General features: G+C 50.2%; 1 protein-coding gene across 10 annotated transcripts in view; it reads right to left on the bottom strand.

Annotated features, from left to right (window-relative positions):
- The window catches only part of BMAL1 (basic helix-loop-helix ARNT like 1), a 99,808-nt gene that overhangs the window by 6,320 nt on the left and 68,643 nt on the right, over positions 1 to 24,845 (bottom strand). For 3 of the 10 annotated variants that reach the window (XM_047072579.1, XM_047072584.1, XM_047072581.1), the window contains 13 exons: positions 24,272 to 24,424; positions 21,975 to 22,013; positions 21,610 to 21,651; positions 19,923 to 20,080; positions 18,228 to 18,307; positions 13,788 to 13,880; positions 12,528 to 12,645; positions 10,152 to 10,301; positions 7,282 to 7,528; positions 5,666 to 5,772; positions 4,197 to 4,347; positions 3,257 to 3,345; positions 1,624 to 1,747 (listed from right to left, as the gene is read on the bottom strand). In XM_047072579.1, the coding sequence (XP_046928535.1) occupies positions 1,624 to 1,747; positions 3,257 to 3,345; positions 4,197 to 4,347; positions 5,666 to 5,772; positions 7,282 to 7,528; positions 10,152 to 10,301; positions 12,528 to 12,645; positions 13,788 to 13,880; positions 18,228 to 18,307; positions 19,923 to 20,080; positions 21,610 to 21,651; positions 21,975 to 22,013; positions 24,272 to 24,424 (1,551 nt within the window). Of the gene's footprint in view, positions 1 to 1,623; positions 1,748 to 3,256; positions 3,346 to 4,196; positions 4,348 to 5,665; positions 5,773 to 7,281; positions 7,529 to 10,151; positions 10,302 to 12,527; positions 12,646 to 13,787; positions 13,881 to 18,227; positions 18,308 to 19,922; positions 20,081 to 21,609; positions 21,652 to 21,974; positions 22,014 to 23,403; positions 24,082 to 24,271; positions 24,425 to 24,845 lie in introns of those variants that run through there. The other 7 variants (XM_047072583.1, XM_047072582.1, XM_047072585.1 and 4 more) reach the window with 7 other exon arrangements.

The following is a 24,845-nucleotide window of genomic DNA, read 5'->3' as shown; positions in this document are numbered from 1 at the left end:
AGCTGTGTGACCACCAGGCCTTTAGCTTCTACGTGGATGAATGCAACTTGCGGGTTACCCAAGTACCCCTCCCTCCACTGCCTAGTAGCCTTCTGGCCATTGGCCTGTATTGCCCAGTTCTGTAGAGTTGGGAGTGAATAAGCTTTCTCTCTCCTGGATCATAAGCTCCTCAAAGGTAGGTTACAGCTATATACCATGCACTCTTAGAACACACAGATGGGTACTAATTGCTTACTAAAAACTTAGTAAGCTTACCAAACTTACTAATGCTCACCTTCGTCTCTTCCTATTCCAGTCTAACTTTCCATAATGCTTATTAGCACAACACTTTGGACATCTGCTCAGCCTCCTACAATGAATGGGCTCTTACAATTTTTTTTCCCCCTGTCTAAACTTCTTAGCATTATTTATTAGGATTCTTAGCAATCTCCCTTCCCTGCTTCAGCTCATGCACTCTCCCTTTTTTGTGTGATCATAAAGAAAACAGACTTCTCAAAGATTATAAGATCCTTGACCGCAAGGACTGTTTTCTACTGTTCTTGGGTGGTTTCAAGCATCATTATCAGTGGTTGGTAAGATTATGATTATCACTGCACACTGCCCCACATCTTGAAGTAGGCTCAAGGGGACATACCCATCATTCACAGAGGGTTGGGACAGAACTATTCTACCCACTGGGATAAGAGCCTCCTCTATGGCTAATGAGAAAGCAAGACCAGCTTTTAGTTCTCCTGAGAGAAAATCCATGGCAGGAGGGAAGAATTTTTCCCTTCTCCTATGTTCCATTAAGTGTGCATTCCTAAGGACCTGGTTACTACCCTTTCGATTCCCCAAATTCAGATGAATTTATAACTGCTTCCCTCTCAATCACTACTGTTAAAGACTTAGATGTAATTAACAGTGTTTGAGCACACACTATTGTCAGTTGCTGTTGTAGGAACTTCCCAGAGATCTCTCACACTCCTAGGGCAATCCTTGAGAGATACAGTTATTGCCCCCTTTTATGGTTTAGCTCAACAGACACCAAAAAGTTAAGTGAATCTCTTAAGCACAGCTAAGTAGAGGCCCAGAACTCAAACCCAGGTAAATTGCTTCTGCTGTCTTTCATATGGAAAAGAAGCCCTCTCAAGAGAGCTTCTATTACTAACTGAAATGCTTGGTCTCTATTAGTAAAGCCAGGCAGCTTTTTGACTAGAAGCAGCGAATGTCTTGTTAAGGCCCAGGTCACCAGCTGTCATCGCTCTCCTGTAGTCCTGTAATGTCCATGTTCATCTGTCCTTGTTAGCTCCTTAGTAGTAAGAAAATTTCCTTTAACTCTGGCCTGTTTGGGTTTTGCTTCTTTAAGGCAAGATTTTTCGTTCTCGACACTACTGACATTTTGGACTGGAAAATTCTTCGTTGGGGGTCGGGGGAGATTGGGGGGGAGGCAGTCCCATGTCCTCCAGGATGCTGAGCAAGCTGCATCCCTGGTGTCTATCCATTGCATGTTTAGCAGCAACATCCTACCCAGTTATGGCAACCAAAAGCGTCTCCAGACATCATAAAACATCCCTTGAGGGGGAGGCAAAAGGCCCTGGATTGAGAACCACTGGTTTAAGGGAGCGACTAGAAGATATTACTTGCCTGTGGATCTCCATGATTTCTTCAGCAATCATTCGACCTATTTTGCCTGCCCCAGCCCTGGTTCCCCCTGGAATCCCTGGAACAGTGGGGTGGGTCCTCTTTGGGCCACCTACAACAAAGGAATCTGAGAGTGGGAAAGGGGAACCGAGGAAGAAATGCTATTATCAGTTAAAACCAGTTCATCTCGTGATCCACTTGAAGTTCAACCTTAGGGTTATGCCCTAGAGGACAGCAGGGCCATAGCTTGTCAGGAAAAGGCATTCCAGCAGAAAGCTCAAGTTGGCTTCCAGGATCAGAAGCCAAGGCAAAGCATTTAATTCCCCTCAGGCACTCAACATCTGTTTCCTGACCACCACTGTACTGCGGGCCAGCCTCACAAGTCAGCATCTCCGCCCTCAAGGAGCTCACTGTCTAACAGGGAGACAGACAAGAACAATGGCTGAAACAAGGTGTGGTAAGTTTGGCAGGGAAGCACAAGGCACCCCACTCATCCAGGACCAAGTGCAGCTTCCTGGAAAAGTTGAACTCTGAGCTGAGTCTTGAGAGAGGAGTATAAATTAGCTTGGCAGAGAGGTAAGGAGGGGAAGGCATTCCACGCACAGCAACTGATCTATGCAAGACCACCGAGGCAGGACAAAACTGGGGAGATGACTCCAAGAAAGTCATCATGAAGATGATAAAGGAGTGATAGATGAGACTGAAGACAGGTACCAATCAGATCAGGAAAGGCCTGGGATGCCATGTAGCATTTGGACAGTACCCACGGGCGATAAGGAGTGCCAAGGGACTTGACACAGAAAGGGCACTCAGATTGGGTTATTGGAAAGTCCACTGCATGGAGAATGATCTATAGTGGAAGGAGGGGATTGGTGGCGGGCGGGTAGTGAGACTAGGGTTAGAAAGTTATCTGCAATAATCCAGATGACAGATGGGAGGGCGATGGAAATCTAAGTCCCTAAGTAGAAGGGACAGGATTTCGTGTTCAGATACAATGGGCGAGAAGGAGTTGTCAAGGTTTCTGGCTTAACCAACCAGATGAGGGAGTGCAGAGAATCAGTGTGGAGATGCCGAATTTCAGGTGCCTTTGAGACTCCTGGTGGCTCTGTCCAGGAGGCAGTTGGAGAGACAGACCTAGAGCTCCGGAGACAGACCGGATGTAGGAGTCACTGATGGAGAGGTAGGGAACGAAGACAGCCAAGCAAGCAGAGGTGGTCCCGTGGAAGGATAAGTCAAGCGCAGAACCCAGGGGCTGGAGCCAAGCCAGGGAAGGAGCCCCACTGGGTGTGGCACATACCCCAGTGCTGACACCACCCTCCTCCCACCCCGGGAGCCAGTCACAGTCAACAAAAAGCACTTCACGCAACACAGAGGAAAAGCGCAAGAGGAGCAAGGACTTTGCTGTTTCAAGGGCTTCCAGGGTGCAGGCAGCCTCAAGAAAGGCAAAATAAGCTCCGGGTTTTCCAGGCTCAGCAGAGAAGATGAGCTGACCACGTCGTTAGCACTCATCCCCTTGAGGCCTCCCTCGTTCCATAAAATATGGTAGCTGGGGACACCAAATACCTGGGGGGATGGTATGCTGGCCACAAGCAGCTACTCATGGGCAAGCCCCGATGCCCCTGCGGGACATAGTTACCTTCTCCAGAGGGCAGCATGCTGTCCATGCTGTGGGGGGACGCTGTGAGCTGCGGGAAGGTTGGGTCCCCGCCTTCCAGGACGTTGGCTCTGTGAACATCCCAGCAAGAAGGAAACATGAGTCAGGCCTGCTCACAACCGTGCAGCTCGCACCTCGGCCAAGGTGTCCAGGGTCCACTGTGGACCTGGACGGGCCAGAAAACGAAGGGTCTGAGTGGCTCAGCAGGTCTCCTCGCTGTCTGAGAACACAAGGGACATCATGCCGGCCTTTGGCCTCACTGCCTGCCTGGTGGGCCTTCCTAGTTTGTGTGGGACACGGTCCAGCAGAGATGGTGACTGTGGCAGCCCGCCGCCATAGCTACAAGGCCTCCTCTCTTGCCAGTCTGCAAGGCACCCCGCCCCAGCCCCTCACTCAGCTCTAGCCACAGGCGGGGCTTTGGACACCACGGGGAAAGAGAGGTGTGGTGCAGTCCCTGCCAAGGAAGAGGTCCTTCCCTTCTCAGCTAGCAGGCCTTTGAGGCAACGCTCCAGCCGCCAGTGCTCAGGCTACCGGCCTGGTGGGCAGGGATACCCGCCCATCCTCAGCCAAGGCTACTGTGAGCTGGCACCTGTTTGTCACCCCTTCTCCGCACGGCAGTACCCGTGGATGTCCTGTGTGCAGGGCCTTCAGAATTCAAAAGCTAACTGCTTTATTGGGAGGGAAATGTTGCTGTTTCTTGGAGCAATTCCACAAGCCAGGGGCCTGCATGCTACGCGTACTGAAGCGTGTCGTTAACAGAGAAATTTTGGCTTCTGCCCATCCTGAGGCTTCACGGGATATGAACAAGGTAGCAGTAAAGGATGTGATGCCGGCTGTCGCCCGTACCCCCCTTGCCCAGGTAAGGAGCCCAAAGCATTGATCTCTGAAGCAAGGGAGCCTCTGATAGAGGAAAAACACTTACAAAACAACAGTGTTGGTTGAGACGATGTATTCTACTTCCTTGGTCCAAGGGTTCATGAAACTGAACCATCGACTCCGCAGCGTGATGAAAGAACCATCTTTGATTTTAAACTTATAGCAATTAGTCGTAATCTTTTCTCTTGTCTGTAAAACTGAAAATGCAAAGAAACCATGAATGTTGTTTCCTCAGACCCATGTATTAAAGTAACCAAATCCTAAGCGCACTCAGGCTCCATGGCATCACTCTTTAATAAGCCAAGGGAGCTGGCACTCGGAGAACAGGCTGTTTCTGAGGGTTTGATTCAGAGCCTTTCGACGGCATTTATGAATTTCTTGCTAGTTTTCAGTGTACGAAATGGAGGCTCTGGGGAATAACTGACTGCGTTATAGACCTCTGACCGGAATCGGCTACGAAGTGAACCAGCAATGAGAAAAAGCCCTGTCCCAAGGGCCCGTGTTCTTTCCCCATCATCAAGCCAGAGGGAAGTACAGCATTTTTAGGACAGCAGAATCCAGGGAGGTCACTCACCTATTCACATTTTACTCTTTTACGTAACAAACAAGCATCTTTCGTGTGCCAGGCACCGGAGATAGAAGAGGAGACGGGATGGGACCCCCACCCTCAGGACAGGAATGAGACGCAGCTATGCAGAAGAAGAGGGCAAAGCCTCGAGGGAGGAAGAATCCAGCAGTGCCTGAGGAGTGGCAGGGAATGAGGAGATGTCTCTCTGCAGGCAGGGGTGAGGCGTGAAGCTGAGGAAGTGGGGCAGGGCCAGGAGAGGGAGGGTCTTGAGTGCCTGTCAAGGGTATTTGGCCTTGAGTCTAAAGGCGGGAGGTTTGAGCAAGGATGTGACGGTATGGAGCTCAATCGACTGGGGCATAAATGGGCTAACTATGAAAGATGGAAGGTGACTGGGGGCAGAAGGGAACAGAGGCCTGCTGGATGTCTATCACAGTGGTCAGCTGGGCACAAGGGCTGAGCTCGGGTTGTGGCAGTGGAGGTGCAAAATGGGGCCTCTTTGGAAACGCATGTCTGAGGTGAATGGACAGGATCTGGTGGACAGTGAAGGAACGGGTCAATACTGGTTCCTCTCTCAGGAGGCTAACATGGGGCAGTGCCCTAAGTCAAGAGGAAAATACAGGAGGCACTGCAGGATTTTATGGCAAAGAGAATCAGATCTGTTGGAGCCATACTAAATCTTCACAGGGTCCGTGTAAATTCTCTGGGCAAGAGATGCTTTCTAGAAATTGAACTGTCCTATGTACACAAAAGTGCTAGGCTGTCAGTGGGTTCTCTGTAAGGAGACAAATAGGGCCTGGGAACATCGGCTTCTTCTCTTCGGAGATGTTCTGGCCTGGAGATTCCTAGGCTGGCTGACATCACTGGGGGCAGATTTCTCTGGAACACTTATGTGGACTAGTGTCGAAGAAGAGGGACGCCTTAAACTTAAGGCCTTTTGTACAGCTTACCTTGCCTATGACATTCTGCGAGATGTCCTATGTCATCTTGGTGAAAATATTCATAACATGATGTGCCTAGAAGTTCTTGCGGTAAATATGCCAAAATAGCTGTTGCCCTAGAATTTTTTTTTAAAGAAAAAGTTAATTCAGACAATTAGCCTCTCTGCAGCGATGAACCCCACTACCGCTGGTGAGAACAAGGGTCAAAGCTGGCTGGGTTTTCAGAGGGCTTACTACATGGATGTATTTTTGTTGGTGCACCCGAATCTAACCAACGCTACACAAACAGAGGGAAAGGAAGTAGCCTTTCAAAGGGGTCATCATCCCAAGAAAGGAGGCTTAGAAATGATAACTAGTCACATAAAAATGTGGTAGGCAATCTAAACCCCAGTGCAAATTTCCATTTTACTACCCCCTCCTTTTTTTTTTTTTTTTTTTTTAAATCAGGATGACCAAACATTAGAAGTTATGGCGGCGGGGGCCATAAGGACCTTGAAAAGTGGTGGTGTCCTTTTCCAACATACAGTGACTATTTCTGATAGCCAGAAAAATTATCTGCCTGTGAATATTCTCAGGGAGGCAGCAGAGAGCAGTGGAAAACACGACGTCTGGGTGCTTAGCTCAGGTCCATTACCACTAAGCTGTGAATTGGAGGTAGCCAGTCTTCAGGCTGGGCCCCAGTTCCTCACCCGTAAAAAAATAAGATTGGACTAGATCAGTGTGGCCAACAGAGCTTACTGCGATGGAAATGTTCTAGATCTGTGCCATTAGCCTCATGTAGCTATTGAATACCTGAAATATGGCTACTGAGCCTGAGGAATTTTTTTTTACTCTTTTTTTTTTTTTTTGTAACTTAAATGCAAGTTCGTTAACATACAGGGTAATATTAGTTTCTGGAGTAGAATTCAGTGATTCATCACTTACCTATAACCCCTAGCACCCATCCCAAAAGTGCCCTCCCTAATGCCCACCACCCATTTAGCCCATCCCCCCACCCAACGCCCGTTCGGCACCCCTCAGTTTGTTCTCTGTATTTAAGAGTCTCTTATGGTTTGCCTCCCTCTCTGCTTTTATCTTCTTTTTTTCCTTCCCTTCCCCTATGTTCATCTGTCTTGTTTCTTAAATTTCACATGAGTGAAAGGTCAGTCTTTCCCTGACCTATTTCGTTTAGCGTAACACACTCTAGTGCCATCAAGTCTGAGGAATTTTTAACTTCATTTTGATGAAATTAAACCTTGAACAGCCATATGAGATCACCATAGCCAAGGACTACTCCATCAGACAGCTCAGGACTAGATAATCTTCTCCAAGCCCTACATTCCAGAATTCCAGTCACTGTAGTGGCCCAGGAACAGTCCATACGTTCAGATAGCATATACCATGCCTACTATTTCTCTTCTGGCCATGGACAAACCACTCTACTTCCCCATCTCTACATGCCAAGGACATTAAAGGGAAACATCTCTGTATTTATGATGATATTCCGAGAGGTCTCAGTTTTTAGCAGAGATCCCCATCACTTCCTTCTCTCTTAGAAAGCCAGCTGATGGCCCAGTCTTCTCTGCTTCACTCAGAGCTGAAAACCTTGTACCATTCTTGTTCAAGAGTAATATACAGACTCTTACCTCTGGTCTACAAAAACAAACTTCCCGTCTATCGCGTGCCGAGACACATATTCCATAGACTTCACCCTGATTTCCCCGTTCACCGGCTGTGGAACCACGTGAGAATGTAGTCGTCCGATTGCGACCAGGCAGCTGAGATTACAGCCCTCGTTGTCTGGTTCACTGTCTTCATCCAGCCCCATCTTTGTGGGCGGCCAGCTCTTCAGATACCCTGTGCTGTGGATGGTGCAGAAGCTCTTTCGATCTGCTAGAAAGCAAAAGCCGTGGTCAGTGTCAGCACAGCGCCCTGTGCGCGGACACAGGCAGCCTTGGGTGGGCTGGGATGCCAGAAGGGAGTCAGAAAAATAAACAGAGCTTTACTCTCCGGAAGTGAGACTCTAGTGGGAGAGGACGACACAGAAATAGACAACTATCATCTGGTGTCATATATGCCGAGCAGGGCCGGTTATGCCAAGGCCGTCCCATATACCAAGGAAGAGGTATCTAAGTCTACCCGGAGAGAGGAGGCTGCCCAGGAAAACAACATAGGAGGTGGATGGATCAAGAAGGATGAGCACTGGCCAAGGGACTAGAATGTGCTGAGGCTGAGAATGTTCCAAGGCACAGAGGTGCGCCCTGTACAAGAGACAACAGAGAGCTCTGGGTGGTTCAAAGGGAAAGGGCAAAGCTGAAGCCTGTCGTCTCCAGCTGAAGACACAACACAGACTGAGGGGCAAATTGGGCCAGATTACTGGGGTCTTAGACTATTTGCTAACAAATGTGTTTATGAGATGGGCAGTGGAGAGCTTCTAAAAGTATGTAAGTGGGGAAACAGCAAAAGCAAATCGTGCTTTGGACACCCGAGAAGCAGAATGATAGGTAAACTGGAAGAGACTAAGAACCAGGAGGAAGACAAGCATGCACCAAGAGGTGATGACCACTGGACTCTGGTTCCGCAGTGAGGATGAGGCAGGGAAGGATGTGGGAGAAGTTTCTGAGAACTGCTGAGATTTGGTATGAATATCAAAACACTTGGTATGAAAGAGAATGAAGAGAACGCCAACAGTTTGGGATTGAATTAGCTGCTGGTGCTATTCGCGGAGCCAGGGAAGAGAGAATACACAGTATGCTTTAGAGAAGAGGGAGAAACGTTTCACTTTGGGACACACGGAAGACGGGACACCTGTGAATTTCATCAACAAATCCTTATGGGGTGTTTCCCAAGCATCAGGTCTGTGCTAGTTACTGGGAAACTGGAAAACCAACCAGACGTGCCATCATGGAGTTTCTAGTCCAGTGGGGGAGACAGATTTCAAATAAACAACTATACCAATAAGGGCACAAGTGCAACTGCAAGAACATGCTAGAAAGAAAATCTGTAGGGTGTGACAGGAAGACGTAAGGCGGCCTGAGGGAGTGAGTGGCAGACACTGATGCACATCCCTAAAGGACCAGCTGAGCTATGGGGCTGAAAGAAAGCTGGTGGGGAGGGGGGGTGGCATTCCAATCAGAAGGGTCAGTGCGGAGAGACCCTGGATAGAAAAGGGGGGTTGGCATCAAAAGGGAGTCGGCAGAGCTGAACACAGGAGTGCCGGTAGGAGTGGAGGGTGCGTGGTTGTGTTCAGGACTCTCAAATTTTCTTCAAGAGCAGCAGGCAACCCTGCACAGTTTGGAGCAGGAAACTGATGGAAAGACTCGCTTTACAAAGATCATCTTGGGGGCGCCTGAGTGGCTCAGTCGGTTGAGCGTCTGACTCTGGCTCAGGTCGTGATCTCACGATTCGGGAGTTCAAGCCCTGCTCCAGACTCTGTGCTGACAGCTCAGGGCCTAGAGCCCGCTTTGGATCCTCTGTCTCCCTGCCCCTTCCTTGCTCACGCTCTCTCAAAAATAAAAACTTAAAATAAAATTAAAAAAAAGGTCATTTGGGGTACTGTGTGGAGAGATGGAAAGTGTAAGGAGCCTACTTCGCTGGACATGGGGAGGGCAGAGAGTGGCCCGGGTCTGAGTGGTACGGTAAACAGGGAGGTAGATAAACATACTTGAGAGAACTTCTGCAGAAGGAATTCATTGTGGCAGGACTTTGTAACTGACCGGATGAAGGGAGGGAGTAAACCCAGCTGAGGGTGCCTCCCCGGCTTCCAGTACGTGCAACTAGATGATGGTGGGGCCATTTACGTCAGGGGAAGCTCACGTGGTCATTTTTACACAGATCAGGTTTGAGATGCCCTTGAGCTATTGGAGCAGGTAGATTTGAGAAGTTAATTTGTGGGTCTGGAGCTCAAACTAAAAACCTGGGCTAGAAATACAAACTTGGAAGTCACTGGCATCTAAGTGGCGCTGTGGGCTAAAGCGGCAGAGGACGTTACCTATGGATCAAGTGCAGATACAAGGGTGGCTCAGGACAGAAGAGGAGCCAGTTAGGAGGAGGGCCTAGAATGGCAGAGGATGGGGGAGACGAGAAGAAAGGGTTCGTGGAATCCTAGGGAAGACGACACTTCAAGATGGAAGAAGAATGAAGCGTCCATTGTGTTTCGCAACATGAAGGTCGCTGGCGAATTTAGCCAGAGTATTATGGTGGATTGGCAGGATGCTCAGGAAGCGGCTGGGATTGTGGCTCAGAGAGTTTTTTCTCAACCACATTAGGACAAACAGAGTTTAAACCAAGGAAGCTCTCCCACGAATCTCTGTCATCGTGACACCCACCAGGGCTTTCCAATCTCCTCTGCTCCCCAACGGCCCTACACCCACAGTGGCGGGGGGGGGGGGGGATTGTGGCACGCTGGCCGCCGTCCTGGGATCGGCAAGGCACTGAACCAACGCCCCGCTGAGCACTCCAGAGCAGAAAGCCAGCCTGAGCTGTATTGGGATTTTAAAGCGGTGAAATTGGTTACCTTTTTTCTTTGAGCAGGTAGAGGGGAAATCCTTGTCTTCAACCTTTACCGAAGGCCTGTTACACTTCATCCTACAGAAGAAAGAACGTCGTGCTCCAGAACATAATCGAGACGGCCCAGGGGTTATATCTGTCTTAACTGGAAGTCCAGCTGCAAATCAATACACAAAATGTGATAAACCGAGAGTAGTATTGTCTGTCAGGAGGGGGAGTGTGACCTGGAAGAAAGCCTCTTCTTTCCTGCCTCACTGTTTTAGGTGACGGGAGAGTAACATTCCTCAGGACAGTTCAGGCCTTACGAGACGCGTGGGTAAGTGCGGGTCAACTGAAGTGTTTCCAGATCCCCCAGAATGCAGCCACTGGACAAGTGGAGTTGCTCTGGGGACGAAAAGAAGTCTAGCATGGGGCTCCCGTCTGGCAGGAGCTTCCGACGGAGAAGGGAAATGCAAGTTCCCCACGGAAAGAGGAATCATGCCAGGTGATGTAGGATTAGTGCCAAATCAATGGCAGAGACGGTATGTGTTTTCCAGAGAGGGAGCTTGGGCTGGGACTGGAAGGATGGGGAAGATGTGGACGCTGGAGTGGGAAAGAGGATGCAGGACGGCCTCAAATTCTCAAGCCTGGCTATATGCCAGAGGCCCCTGGGGGGTTAATCAACATAGGTTCCGGGACCCGGTCTAGATCTGGCTACTGAACACGCACAATGTGGCTATTCTTTAAGTGTGAATATACACAGGCGTTCAAAGACTATAGAAAATAAAAAGGCCTCATTTCGAGTTACTGGGTTAAATTTTAAATCACACGTGTGGCTTATACGTGTGGTTTGCTCCTGTCTCCACTGGCCTATGCTGTTGTGCACCAACTGAACTGGTCTCTGGAGGGGGAACAGGACTACGATGCTGCCACGACCGCCGGCTACTTGTCCCCAGAACGCGTCTGGGGAAAACGAGCGACCGCTAGAAGAGGGGCCGCCAGGGCTCCCCCTGGGTCTGCCCCCTCCCCCCGCACCTCCCACAGGGCCGCCCTGCCCTGTGATCACCTCCTGAATGCACACAGCCTGGCCCGCCCCCGCCCCTGCTCGTTTCGCTCCACGGCGGGAGCTACACCTCTGTATCCATCCAGAAACGTCTGCCCTGCTCTGTTCCTCTCTTCACCTGGCACACAGTAATTCATCCTTTCAAACCCACCTCAGTCGTCACCTACTCGGGGCTGCCTGTCCTCACGCCCACAAGAGAATGAATCATCTATTCCCCAGGCCTGCTACTCCTTCCACGGCGGTACCTGTGCTGCAGGCTGCCGTCTACCTTCTCCTCTCCCTGACTCTATGGTAGGAGCCTTAAAGGCAAGGACCAAACGTCATCATCTTCTTCTCCTCATGTCACTAAAAAATTTGCCAGGCCAGACAGGTAGCAGGGGCTGCGCCGAACTCTTGGGAAGACGACCGCCTTAGTGTCAAGGATGGTTTAAAGATTCCTCTGGAGGTGTCACCCTCCGGGAACGGAAGTGGAGAGTGTGGAAGCAGGAAAGTGGTCGGGCCTGACTGCGCCGACCCACAACATCGCAACACTGACACTGGGCCTGCTACGTGCCAGGAACTGCCCCACAGGCTTTACGCACGTTCGTGTATTTAATCCTCACAACATCCCGATGAAACAGGTACTATTTTGTAGATCAGGAAGCTGAGGCACAGAGAGGTGAAGTAACTTGCTCATGGTCACACAGCTTGGGAAATGGTGGAGCCAGGAAGTGAGCCTAGCACTGTGATTCCAGACTCCATCCTCTTAACTGCTAGAGTCTGCGGCCTCCCACGAGACTGAGACTGACGGGAGGAGAGCTACCGGGCAGGCCTCACACCGGAGGCCCAGGAGGGCTGCGGGAGGGGGAAGCTAGGGTTGGATGGGAGCGGTGGTTCCACTGCTGCAAGAAGGAAGCCGGGGCGGGGCGGGCAACTGATGACGAACAACCACTTTGGTCAAAGAATCTTCGATTTAAATGTCAAATTTTATCTTAAGAGGCTGCAGGTGCGTAACTCAGGTAAATGGAGGCCATGTTTCCGAGGCGAACAAATCGCACTGGTGTGAGCCCTTTAAACTCAGAAGCATACAGTTGCGAACTTCTAGATTCTTGGGGGGAAAACGATTGAAAATCAGAAAGAATCAAAGTAGCTCTTGTTCCTCTCGGTGAATTTGGACGCTGAGTTGTTTCTCTTTTATGTACGTGCAACAAAACCGAGACAAACACGAAGGAATGTAGATAAGTGCATTTAGCCAGAGACCCAGATAAAGGGCAGAGGAGGGGGGCCAGAGGCCGAGACCACGGGGCACATGCTGCGGTCTGAGTGGCCCCAGGAAGCAGCCACAGCCTCTCCTGTACTCACTTTTTGCATCTATGAGCCGCTCCCGGGGCGCCGTGTCCGAGGAGGAGAGCTGCTCCTTCACTTTGGCAATATCTTTAGGGTGCAGGTAGTCAAACAAACTCTGGCCAATCAGATCGTTCTGCGGGGAGGAAGCATGAAACCAGCAAGTCAACAGCTCGTGGTGTAGAACTTCCCCAACCAGTGCCGTGCCTTTATTTTGTATTTCTAAGCATGACAGTTTCAAGCATTTCAAATGTGAGCACGTACACGTGTCCAATCGCTTTGCCTAGGTATAGACACAGGGAATGAGGCACCGGGAGTTTGGTTGTGATAACGCAGGAGCAGAGAAGGGCTTACTTATATTTGTAATTATATAAATAGCTCATGCTCCTCCAAGGCAGGAATCTTTCAGCGGAACGCGTTCCCCGTGATTTATTGCTGAGGCCCACGAATGCCCGTGCAAGAACACAGGGCGTGGGTGCTAATTCTAAGCCTTTCCGTTCTGAAACAAGCTGTGTCAGACTATGTGCCGCGACAGCCTCATTCTTTGCGGAGAGGATAAAAACTTCGTTCGTCACTATTCTCTGAGACCAAAAAGAGCAAGACGCTCTGGGGGACCTGAAACATTAATTTCTAATTTATGTGTTATTTTGATTCTTCAGTTACCAGCTTTCCACGCAAACACCAGCATGTGAATGAGTGAGTGGGTGAACAGACGAATGGGTGGGGGAATAAGAACTCCAGGGACAGAAGAGGTGAAAAGCGCTGCTCTAGAAACTTTCGTAAATGTTTATCTTATCTGATCCGAAGAACAAATCATAAAAGGTAGGGGTTATTACAATCATTTTCTCTTAGGGGAAGCCAAGGTTAAGCAGAACTAAAAAAGGGACACCTCATCACACACACAGTGTGGGTGGATTCCCATTTTTTTTATCCTCTGGTATTAGATTATCTGCCTTTCCTTGCTGGGCAGCCCCTCCCCCACTCCCTGCCCCCTTTAGTTACGGGATATTCATTTCATTGCAATAAAGCATAAAGGTGCTGGGGAGATCAGCGTCAAACCCGCCAGTGAGGGAAGCACGGAAATCCTAAAAGCTTTTTCTACATTTAAATTCATTTCTCGGTGAAGAAATTAAGAACTTTCTGGAAGAAGCCTTGGGCTTGGGGGTTACAATACAAGCATTTTACACGACTTGTATATTCTAATTTTTCTGGAAAGGGGGGGGTGACCTGTCTGGCGGCTGTGAGGCTGCCCGCCACCTACAGACCCCGGAGCAGTACCTGGCTGTAGTTGAGGATCTTGAAGACAGACTCTGAGACAAAGAGTATCTTCCCTCGGTCACATCCTACGACAAACAAAAATCCATCTGCTGCCTAATCAGGAGAAATGGATAATCAATTTATCACACTTTAGGAAACACGATCTGTAATCACTCTGATTGCAAATAAGGATTTCTTTGGTACATAACCAAAGCACGGAACTGCGCTCATCAACCATAAAATTCTCTCCACGGCAGACATATCTCATCTAATGAGGACAAGGGGACCGTCCAGCTGAAGTGATTTCTTCAACGCTGAATTCACTTTAAGAATTCTCCTTGGAGAATATGAAGGTCCGGCGAAGTCCTATTTTATTGCTTTAATTGTAACGGTCTGTGCAGAATCACAGACTCTAGGATTGGAAGGAAACTTTAAGATCAAAATCCCCTCTCCAACATCCTGGCCACCATCTGTCCTCAACTTGGACACTTCCACTTACAGAGTGCTGTCTCAACATTTGGGGCGGTGTGAGGTTTGTTTGTTTGTGGTTTTTATGCTGCGGGTCTGGGGAGGCGCTGGGTAACTAGCATTGTTTTTACCCCCACCCCCAAAGGATTCCAACGTACACAGGGTTGAGAACTGCTGCTCTCAAACATCATTCCTCCATCCAGGGCCGGGCTGCTTATATCCCGAGAGAGACAAAAAAGCAAAGCCAAAACTTCCCCCCTACATTCTTTTTACCTCTTCTTTACTTTAAATACAGGTAAAAATCTGAAGTCCCAGTGAAGGCAGGTATGGAGACAAGATGCTGTTTATTGGACTGAAGTAGATAAATACCAAAGTGTCCGAGAGCTCAGGCTCCATGGTGTACATGTGTGTGAATCCTACCCACGAGTCTGCAGCTGGACAACTACCCAGCTCCCACAGGGCTCCCCCCTCCCCACCCCGGGCTGGGGAGGTCAGATACCCGCTCCTGTGCTCGCCCCTACAGTTCTGATTCAACATCTTGCTTCGTTCACTAGTCCTTGGTCTGTTCTTTGGCCAACCCTAGAGAAACGCTAGTCCCTGTTCCACAGAAGGGCCTTTGGGGATGCAACTGAGTTCAAAGAACTCAGAAATGAATTCATGTGCCAGAGGCCCAATAATGGCGCATGCACCTGCGCGGAGACGCAAGCAGGAGGGGCCGAATCGCTGCGGCTGAGAACGAGGGAGGCCGCTCAGCCGGACGGGAGCTGCGGGTGGGCTTTGCCTGAGCTGGCCCTCGGTGCTGGCAGGGGACGACATCGGGGCAGGGGATGACAGTGGAGAGGAAGAGCCTGTCCCAGCCCCATCTGCTGGAAGCCCCATTCTGTCAGAAAATAAGGTATTAATAACTTTGCCCTCCCTGGCAGCCCGTCTCACACCTAGCAAGAGGAGTGCTTTGGGGCTTTTTGTTGAGGAAGTGAGGTGCCACAAAAGGGGCCTGTGACATCCTGGAGGGAACGCTGGGCCTGAAGCCTGACCCGAGCAAAGTGGGTTTCAGCACCTCCAGGGAGAGAGTGGGCTGCGGAGGCCAGCATAGGGGAGGCTCAAAACGTTCAGGCTTTCACTTCGCCACCAGGGGACGAGCCGGGACCCAGGGGACAGCAGACGAGCAGAGACTAGGAGGAGGCCACCAGCAGGGCCGGGCCATAGGAGGACGAGGGCCGGCTCACCCTCGGGGGGAGGACAGGGTCAGTTATAGGTGACACAGAAGTCCTGGGGGGTCTGCCTGGTTTTCAAAACATGGGGGGAAGGGTAGAAGATCCGGACGTTACAAACTAATCCGGCTGACCCCTCCCTGACACGCTCTTCCCTGAAGACATCTGAAAGCTCTTAATAAAGAAAGCAGTCGGCTGGATTTGCACTGGTAAGCAAGAGCAGAAGTCCACCTTCTGCCGCCAAACGTGTCAAACCCCAGCTGAGCGGACCCTGCCTTCTGCTGAAGCAAATTCCTGGGACCTGGGCAGGAATTCCTGGAAGGGGCAGGCGTTCTGTGGTACGTCATAGCCACGGACACGTGCCAGGGAGGGGAGCAAGGTTCCAGCGGGGAAGACAGATCAACGCTGATGCCTTTGGGCACAGAGGCACAAGAAAGGCAAGGCCAACACGAAGCATCTAGCTTAAGCAGCACTGAAACCCTCGTCTCACGCCCTGATGACGCGGGCATCGGATACGAAATTTAGAGAAGTTATTAAGCATTCGTCATTACAAAAGGAGCTAATTCATATATATTATATACATAAATATGGAAAAATATATAGATGTGTGTATACAACATGAACTTCACGTGTTTTACATATAGGCGTTCATGTACCTATATATGTACATGTACCTATATATGTAATATTTTTTCCTTAAAAACAGCCAATTAGGAGTATGGCAATCAGGGCCAGCCACGTTAATTCATGGGGCCCAGTCTAGACTGGAAACGCAAGGGCGCTTGTTCAAAAACGAGGGCCTTCCAGATGCCAACAGCAGAGCGCTAAGCCAAGCCCCAGGCCACATGCGGCCGTGTAGGTTATGCACCCGTGAAGCCAGCCCCGGTGGTCTCTGCAGAGATGCTGCAGACAAGGTTTACGTCTTCATTCAGCAAGGCCCCCCTGAGAACAAGGACATCCTCATGAAGAAGGATGGACAGAGGCGGGCAGATCTGTGTCTGAGTAACCGTGCCCTGAGGGTGGTGGCCAAAGGGCCACTCCGAATTGTGGGGACGCCCTGGCCCCCGTCTAATGTGTTTACTGCTGACCTGGATGTACCTGGAATGGTGCCTTTGTTTTAACACAACAGGATCTGTTGTGTTAGTGCATGAAAGACACAGAAGGCAGGCCTAGCAACTCTATTAAGGCACAAGAGGCTCCAAAGGATCACGGACAATAAACTGCAATGTAGGACCATCCGATAAATAGATTTTGACAGAAATAAAAGAGAGGTTCAAAAGAACTCAGTGCACCTATACGGGATGGAGAACACCTGGCCGAACAAGAATCTACACACGAGACGGGGAGGGACAGTAGTATAGCTTCCCAGAGCGCGGCACTCCTATGATGGCTCTTTGGCAAAGAACGCACCAGAACCATTCCACCCCAGGCCAACCAGACCACAGCTGAAGTTCTGTGCCACCTCTAAAGGAAAATCTAGCCAACGAATGTGGCTCTGCAAAGTGTGTGGCAAATGCTGATGGCGGGCCAGTTCCTAACCCCCGTCTCTCTTGCTGGCCTCCGCCACGGAGACTGGACAAATCTAAATCCTTGGCCTGAAGCTAGGGGTGATCAGGTAACATCTCCTGGAGAAGCTGACATCTACTATGAAGCTTTCAGGAAGGCGTATCCTTTCTCAATAGGAGGGACAGCTGGCCTGGACCCTCCCCTGCCCCGGGTTTCTGGCTAGCGGCCCCGCTGAGGAAACAAGCCGTACGCTGGGTCAGCAGGGCTGTCCGAGAAGACAGAAAGAGCCTGATCCGTCTGCCCTCGTTGAACCACTGCGCAAACCCCTCGTGGCCCCACAGCAGGACCAGCTACGTTTGAGAAACGCAACCCTGTTTGTTCATTAGGTCGTCTGCTCCTTGCAGCGGAAAGCTTTCCAATTCAGACAACCTATCAGGAGGGGACAGAGAACGCTGGAGTGAACACACAGACCAGATGCACAGAGGACCGGAAGGCAAAGTAGAGCCGGAAACGAGGGTGACGACGGAGTAGCCTGTATCCTAAGGCTTGGCAAACGCCTGCTCAAAGAAACGGGCCCAGATGCTTGCTAAGGCCTGACGGCAAGGCCCACCCTGGCTGTGGGGGGTGGGAGGCTGCTATCGCTCCCAGTGAGATTTTTCTAGTTTCCTTTTTACAGTTTGCAAGAGGACGTGTTTCCAAATCCAGTTTGTTTCTCTTCAGTTTCCAAGTGGATCGCACTCTCGCCAGAGGCAGACCTAATGTTGCACGGCGCCACCTCAATGGCCTCTCTGCAGAGATGAGCAAGATGAAGCAAGCGCTTCAGTCAAGAGGGGAAAGCCTCACCTCCCCCATTTCTTCTTCTCCTCAGGCAGAGGAGTCTCTGGAAGCCCTGTTGCTTTGACGGGATGCTGGCGTAAAGATGTACGCGGAGGCTTTGTGTTAGCGGTTAAGTGAGGAGAAGGGAAATTCTCCGTTGTTATCAGTCTCCGCCCCTTTCTAAAACCTTCACTCAGGAATGGGATGCTTAACCACCCATTTTTAACAAAACCCTGCCTCCTCTGAGGCACAGGTAGCCCGGGCCTTCAAGCTTTCTCTAAGCAACGGTAGAAAGGGAGGAGAAAGACCCCAGGGAAGGAATGTGAAGACCGTCCAGACAGACAGAGGCGGAGACGAAGTGGGCCTCCAAAGGTGTTCAGACATCAAATTCCCACACGTGGGTACCTCACTCAGAAATGTGTCAAAGTGTGGACAAAACCATCGCCTCACTGCAACATACCCTGAGAATGAGGTGTTTCAATTCATCATCTGACAGAAAAGTTGGTTTGTAGTTCGCTTCTGTGTATGGATTGGTGGCACCTGAGGGAGGGGGAAAAAAAAAAAAAGAAAGAGAAAGAGTTGGTACCCTTTCTACTCAGGTGATGTCTCGTTCCACGTCACTGCCTCCAACCTTCCGGATGTGGCCAAGTCCCTACCACCCGGGACTGCAATCTTCTCTTCTTTCTCCTCAACAGACACAGGGGGCTAGAGGGGGCTTCAGACAGAACCCACCGTTGCCCATGGGGGACCTGACGAGTTTGCTCTGGTCACTGTACAGGAGCGAGCCAAGAGGTAACAGACAGAAGTAAAAATCTGTCTCCACGAGAGAAGGCAGCTCTGGAAACCAACCCGCAGAAGCTCCCGGAAGGGTCCCCTCCTCCCAGGATCTACATTAAACGGGTTGTCTAGCAGTCCCTCAAATCCACGCTCCCAGCCTGCCTGGGAAATCATCCAGTCTGCCAGGCCCTGACTAAGTGAATACATTGTAGAAGGCATCTAGTGGGAGTTCTTCATCAGGGTGAGGCAACAGAGCTTGGCACTCCCTCCGTGAGCCACGCTGGCTCCTCTAGCACGGAAAGGGGACATTTAAAAGGCCGTCAGTCTGGCATCTTACAGAACAAGGCCAGCAGCGAAGGACCTGGAATCTGCAGAATGGTTAGAACAGCAAAGCAATAAAATGGAAAAGATCCGTAACCATTCAAAGTACCGTAGTGAAGCAGGGAGACAGGATGGGTCTGGGATTTTCAGATCAACCAACAAGGCACATACAGAGCCACATCCCTGTTCTTTACGGTAACTCGACATTTGTCACTCATTTCCTTCCGCTTTAATAAGACTTAGCTTCTAGTAATCGAATCTCTATCATCTTCACTAATAGGAAGCTTTAGATGCCATTCTCACAGTACAGGACATAACATGGCCATGTCTGGATAACACTCAGAAGTCAGACAAAACCGACCACTTCTTATTTCTGGTGGCTTTGTGGAAACAAAGACTCAAGTCTTTTACCACGCAGGTCACAGGTCTGACTAAGCACCCGCTTTCAAATTTCCTCAGACGGTCCAAGACTGGCTATGGAAAATGCCAGGAACAGCATTCGCTGAAGTTGCCCGATACACCGCAGATTCCTCCTGTGGTTTGGGTAAGTCACTTCCACATTTCTGCCTGTTTTCTCACCCGCCCCACATTCAGAGAAGAAGGAAAATTCTGCCTCCCTCACAAAGAGTCTATCTGGCTTGGGAAAATTCCAGGAATATGAAAATATCATCAGTGTTCATCCCTGACAGTAAAACGCAGCAAGAACCATCAACCAGTGACTCACTCTTTAGAGGAGCCATGAATTCTCCTCTTCAAAACGGAAACGGACTTTTCTGTGTCACACTGTATGGGTGGGGTCCAGGCACACACATATGCCAAATGGACATCAGCAGTGTCCTCTTTGACGTGCGTGTAGCCTGATTATCATGTATACATGCAGACACGTGCACAGAGCACAGCCTCTACCCGTCACGTCTATTGCTGGAAATTACACTCCTGTTACTCAAGGCTACACATTGGCCAACGACTGACAGTGCCTTGGGGACTCGGGAACATCCTAGGCCAGGGTGCTAAAGTTTGTGGGCAAAGGCATGAAGAATAAAGCCCCGGGTCTCACCTCGTAATGTTTTCATGTGCTGAACAGCCATCCTTAGCACAGTGAGCTTATCTAATTTCCTGGACATGGCATTGCACGTAGGTACCAAAGACGCCAATTCGTCAATAAAACTGTTCATTTTGTCCCGACGCCTCTTTTCAATCTGGCTGTGAGCTTCCCTGAACAACAACAGGAAAAATGATTTGTATAAAACGAAAACGAGCCTCACGGAAGCGATGACAAAAGTAAGTTAGAATTGCTTTCGACATTCGCCGGACTGGGGCACCTTTAGAATTTGTACAGTGTTTTGAACTAGACTTTTCTACTGAAGTCACCAGAAAAGTGGCTTCACTGCCAGGTCAGTGTTACTATTTTTTATGCTTAGCTCATATTCAGAGACATAAAGAAATGTCTTCTCAGAGTTAACTGTACTGCTCGTTTCTCATTTCTTTTCCTCTTAGTCTCTGTCAAGTTGGATTTTAAGACGGGTGTAGAAGGAAAGCGAAGGGAGGTGGAGGGGTTGCAAAGAGCAAAGCCTCCAGCACAGCCACTGGGGGGATCCTGTGGTCCCTGGGTGATCTCTGGGGTCTGTGAAGACCCCACCGTGCGGCCTGTCAGAGACTCACTGACCGAGTCACCAGGTAACGGACGCTGCCATCTTTGGACCGACGATGACCCCACCAAGATACAGCAGATGCCACATCTGTCCCAGGAGCTTCCTCTGAAGGCTGTCACACTCCCACCTCCCGGGAGTTGCTGCCTGCCGAGGCAGGAGGGCGCATTCACGGGCACACACGCTTTCCCTGACTGGCTTACCCCTGCCGTTTGGGACTGTCCCCCGTGGCGGCACGTCAGCAGTGGAAATGGAGTTCGCTGCGAGAGCAACGGGGCCACCAAGCAGGACCTCCCACCAAGGCTGGGCTGCGAGGGGAAAGCTACCAGTCTCGGGTGAGTGCAATTCTGCAGCTCCGATTCTGTGTCATGACACAGCCTCGGATGGCCCCGGGGCTACTGCAGGAGAGCGGAGGGCCCACACGGATGGGGTCAGCGAGCATGGCTAACGGCACAAAGGACCGAATTAGAGAACCTCCTCGAGGGAGCAGGCAGCCCCCATGCCTGGCCCTGCGGTGCAACACAGGCTGCTTCGTGGGGCAAGGCCCAAGAGCAGAGTCACTGGGCCCGGTCTCTTTGGGAGGGCCCTCTGGTCAGCAAGGGGCAACCCGCTGAAGACGGTGGAGGAAAAGCTTCAGCCTTAATGGACTTCCTGCTACTTCCCAAGTCCCCTTCATGTGAAACGCGCTTCGAGAGCCACGAGTGAAGTATGGAGAGGGCGAGGGGCAGGCAGTCACATCAAGCCAAGGCCCCCCCACCCCCTTCCGCATCTCCTAAAGGATGCTTAGACAGACAGGGACCAGACAGAGCCGCCTCAGCGGTCCTCAGAGGGCCCAGAACCAGGACAGTTTACAGGGAGAAAGAGGGTCCATGCTTACCTTGTCTTAGGTTTTGTTTTTAAATACTTTTTGGTTTTTAAGTTTATTTCTTTTGAGCGAGAGATAGCAAGCAGGGGAGGGGCAGAGAGAGGAGGAGACAAAATCCCAAGGAGGCTCTGCACTGATATGGGGCTTGAACCCACAAACCAGGAGATCATGACCTGAGCTGAAATCAGGAGCCAGATGCTTAACCGACTGAACCACCCAGGTGCCCCTACCTTGCATTTTTGATCCTTCCTTGGTGCTCTGTATATTCTAACCTGGAGGTGGGGGAAGAAAAAACAAAAGATAAAACACAATCCCTGGGAGACTAATGGCAAAGTTATACAGCTCTGTTTACTTCCCAGTTGAATTCATTTCCCTGCTTAATCCTGCTCATCTCTCTCAACACACGAGGGCTCTTGGCTGTTAGCCACTCTGGGGGGCTGGGGGCTGCGGAGACCATCTTGAGCTCCCAGGCTCAGAGGCTCCTAGTTTATCCCCAATCGAGGACATGGGTGAAACCCACACCAACTAACACAACATGTAATTATATAAAGAAAATGGCTATAAAGGATGAAGTTCATGATTAGGTTCATGGTACCTTCCGTGAGGGTCATCTTTGTCCGTGTCCATGCTTTCTCTGAAAAAATGAGAGAACATAACTATTTGTTAACAAAGACATACAAAACTGTTTCTTAAAATATAGAAGGCTCTCATTTATCCAGAAACTAAGTAATCAGAAAGCTCAATTAGCCAGTGTTGACTATCGACTTAGAGTCCAACAAAGACAACTTGAACCTACTACACAAGGACCGCTTCTCCAGAGTATCAAGCAAAAGTTAGGTGTAGTCTCAGAAGAGTTTGCATGTTAACATCTTTTACAACATATTTTGAACATCGGGAATACACAGCATTATGGGAATTCTTAATCAGAGTATCCAAATAACTATACTACCTCATTCCCCTCATCGTTCTGGATAAATGGAGTTCATTCATTTGCAAAACATACCAAGCCTCAAATATACGTGTGCATACATATATATTTGGGGGTGGTGGTGAGGTGAAGAGGGGGAAACCAAAGTACCCACAAAGAAGCACTGAGCAGAGCCCTCAGGCAGCTTTTCAAAGGCACTGCTACCCAGTGTTCTGGTTCTCAGCAAGGTGGGGAACCCCCAGGTCCGAGAAGCTGGGATATAGGGCAGGAGTGGGGCTGAGGGTCCTGGGTCACCAGCAGGGATCTACCTCCCTTTCAGAGACTCCAGAGATCCAAGTTTCAGGGCACCTTGTAGTTCGGTAGAAAACAGATGGAAATCCTCCAAGGAAGGAGTTCCAAATCCTCCTGGGGTGAGCTCACACCCTTCTCCAGCCCCTAAGTTTACCAGGGGGGCACTGACGAACACCTGAGCTTCTCTTTTTCTTGTATCCTATTAAGAACAGAGGGATGTGGCCCTTCAAACAATGTAGTCTCAAGGGCAAAAACAACTTTCCCAGGGGCACTGAATCACACTGTGGGCATTCTAGAACAGTGGTCCAACCAGGAGCCCTTGATTTCCTCATGGGCAGGGAGTTTCTGTAGCTAGTCCTAAAGCTCAGAAGCAATCCTTCAGGCCACGGAGCAAAACGAAAACTCCCCCTCCCTTTTTGTCTAGACTCATGTGTGGTCAAGGAGGCCCAGATGATCATCCCAGGTGAAGAGAGCTCCGCCTGACCGATCAGACTTTAGCACATTCAAATTACAGGGAAAGGGATCATGGGTGCCTAATGGGGTCTCCATGAATCACCGAAGACTTGCAAACAGGGTGCATGAGGGAAACCTGGAGGTCTCGGGTGGGGACAAGGTTGGAAACCACAGGTTGAGAGAGCAGAAGTCTTAGAAGGCACCAGTGACTCTATCAGCACTTGCCTAAGACAAGTGGTCCCTGGAGAGCGTCTCCTGGCCTCCCTGCTGGGAGTGACTACACCCTCTCCGTACTCACACCCACTCTCCATCCCCTGGGCGGTTGCTTGCTCAATCATCTGGGGTCACTTACATATTAATCATAGCACCTCCTAGTGGGCATCTGACCTTCAGCCACTGTGCTCCCCAAATTCGACCTGTGAACTTCAGCAGAAAGGACATCTGCTGTAGGGGAGACACCTCCTTGGAGATTTTCCCTCATTAAACAAAAGAAAACCTCTTAAGTGGACATTTGGATGAGATTCCACGCAGTTGCCTCAACAAAACAAAATGTGCCTTTGAGTGTTCTACGCAGCACCCTACTGCCTGGGGGTTTGTACAGATAGAGAAGAGTCGACTGGAAGTGTGCAAATTTACTTACTCAAAAGAAAAGTCATCAAGTCTAAAAAGAAACAAAAATACTATTTAATATAACAGGTACATACTAATTTAAATAATGTTTCAGGACAGTATCAGTGTTCCTACAGTGTTTTGGGAGAGGACCTGTACTTATTCCTTCTACAAACACAATGAAGCGGCTGAGGTCTTCCTCCGAGAGAGGCCCTCCGGCAAAGTTCTCTTTGAAATCACCGAGATGACATCCATAGGCTTAGCCAGCTTGCTCAAAGGAGCCAAGGATGACGAAGGAAGGGGTAAAAGACCTAACTTGGCTTTAAGGTTCTTCCTTTTCCCTTGACGTGGAACAATGTGGGGACAGGAGGGGGTTCGTAAGTGCCTCAGCAATGCTGGAGGCTGCCTCCTGCTGACAATCCACGGGGAAGAGAAAGAAAGAAAGAAAAAAAAAAAAGCCAATCGTGCGGCCACCTAGACTTGGCTCTTTCATCTCCATCCCTTTGCACCAAGAGGACCCCTTCTTCCGGGAGGAATGGTAGATGGCCCCTCGATGTTCCGGGAACGGACACCAGGTTTGGCCAGAGGAACATGAACCCTGAAGGGCTTACTGGTAGTCGGTGGAGCTGCCTTTCCGCTTGCGGTTGCAATCCGTGCCGCCGGGGCCCAGGGGGCTGGAGAGGAGGTCGGTGGTGCCCGGGGACATGAAGTCACTGATTGTTGAAGAAATGTCCATTCTCTGGTCGGCCATTGGAGGTCGGGACCTAGCACAAGGAGGCACAAAGGTGCGTTTGTTGCCACGTGCTCTTCTCACGTGGTGGCGGGCCAGGGTGGTCTGGTGGAGGGCCGGGTACTTGTGTATTGCACTAACACCGCTGCCACCCAGCCAGCTGGAACAGGGACGTGGCAGAAAGGAAAGAGCGTCGTTCAGACTTCACAAGTTATGGCCGAGCATTTAGGTTCACCTGCTCACTGTTCTGGTGAGGACACAAAGCTCAGAGAAACCGGGTGGCTTCTCCCGTGCTACGGCAGAACCCAGCACGCTAGGAGTTGTCGCCCAGCGCTCCTACCTCGGAGGGGACCTGCTATTCCCTGACGGTTCGATTTTCTTCCAATCCATAAAGCAAACAGGATTCCCTAGTTATCTTTGTGTTTTTGTTACAACTTTTGAAAAAGTGAGGGGAA

This window comes from Lynx rufus, unplaced genomic scaffold, assembly GCF_022079265.1.
Source record: "Lynx rufus isolate CCGP_SWC_20201006 ecotype Redwood Valley unplaced genomic scaffold, mLynRuf1.p SCAF_9, whole genome shotgun sequence".
NCBI classification, from domain to species: Eukaryota; Metazoa; Chordata; class Mammalia; order Carnivora; family Felidae; genus Lynx; species Lynx rufus.
The sequence above is the reverse complement of the archived record's forward strand: the minus strand, read 5'-3'. Positions and strand labels throughout refer to the sequence as shown.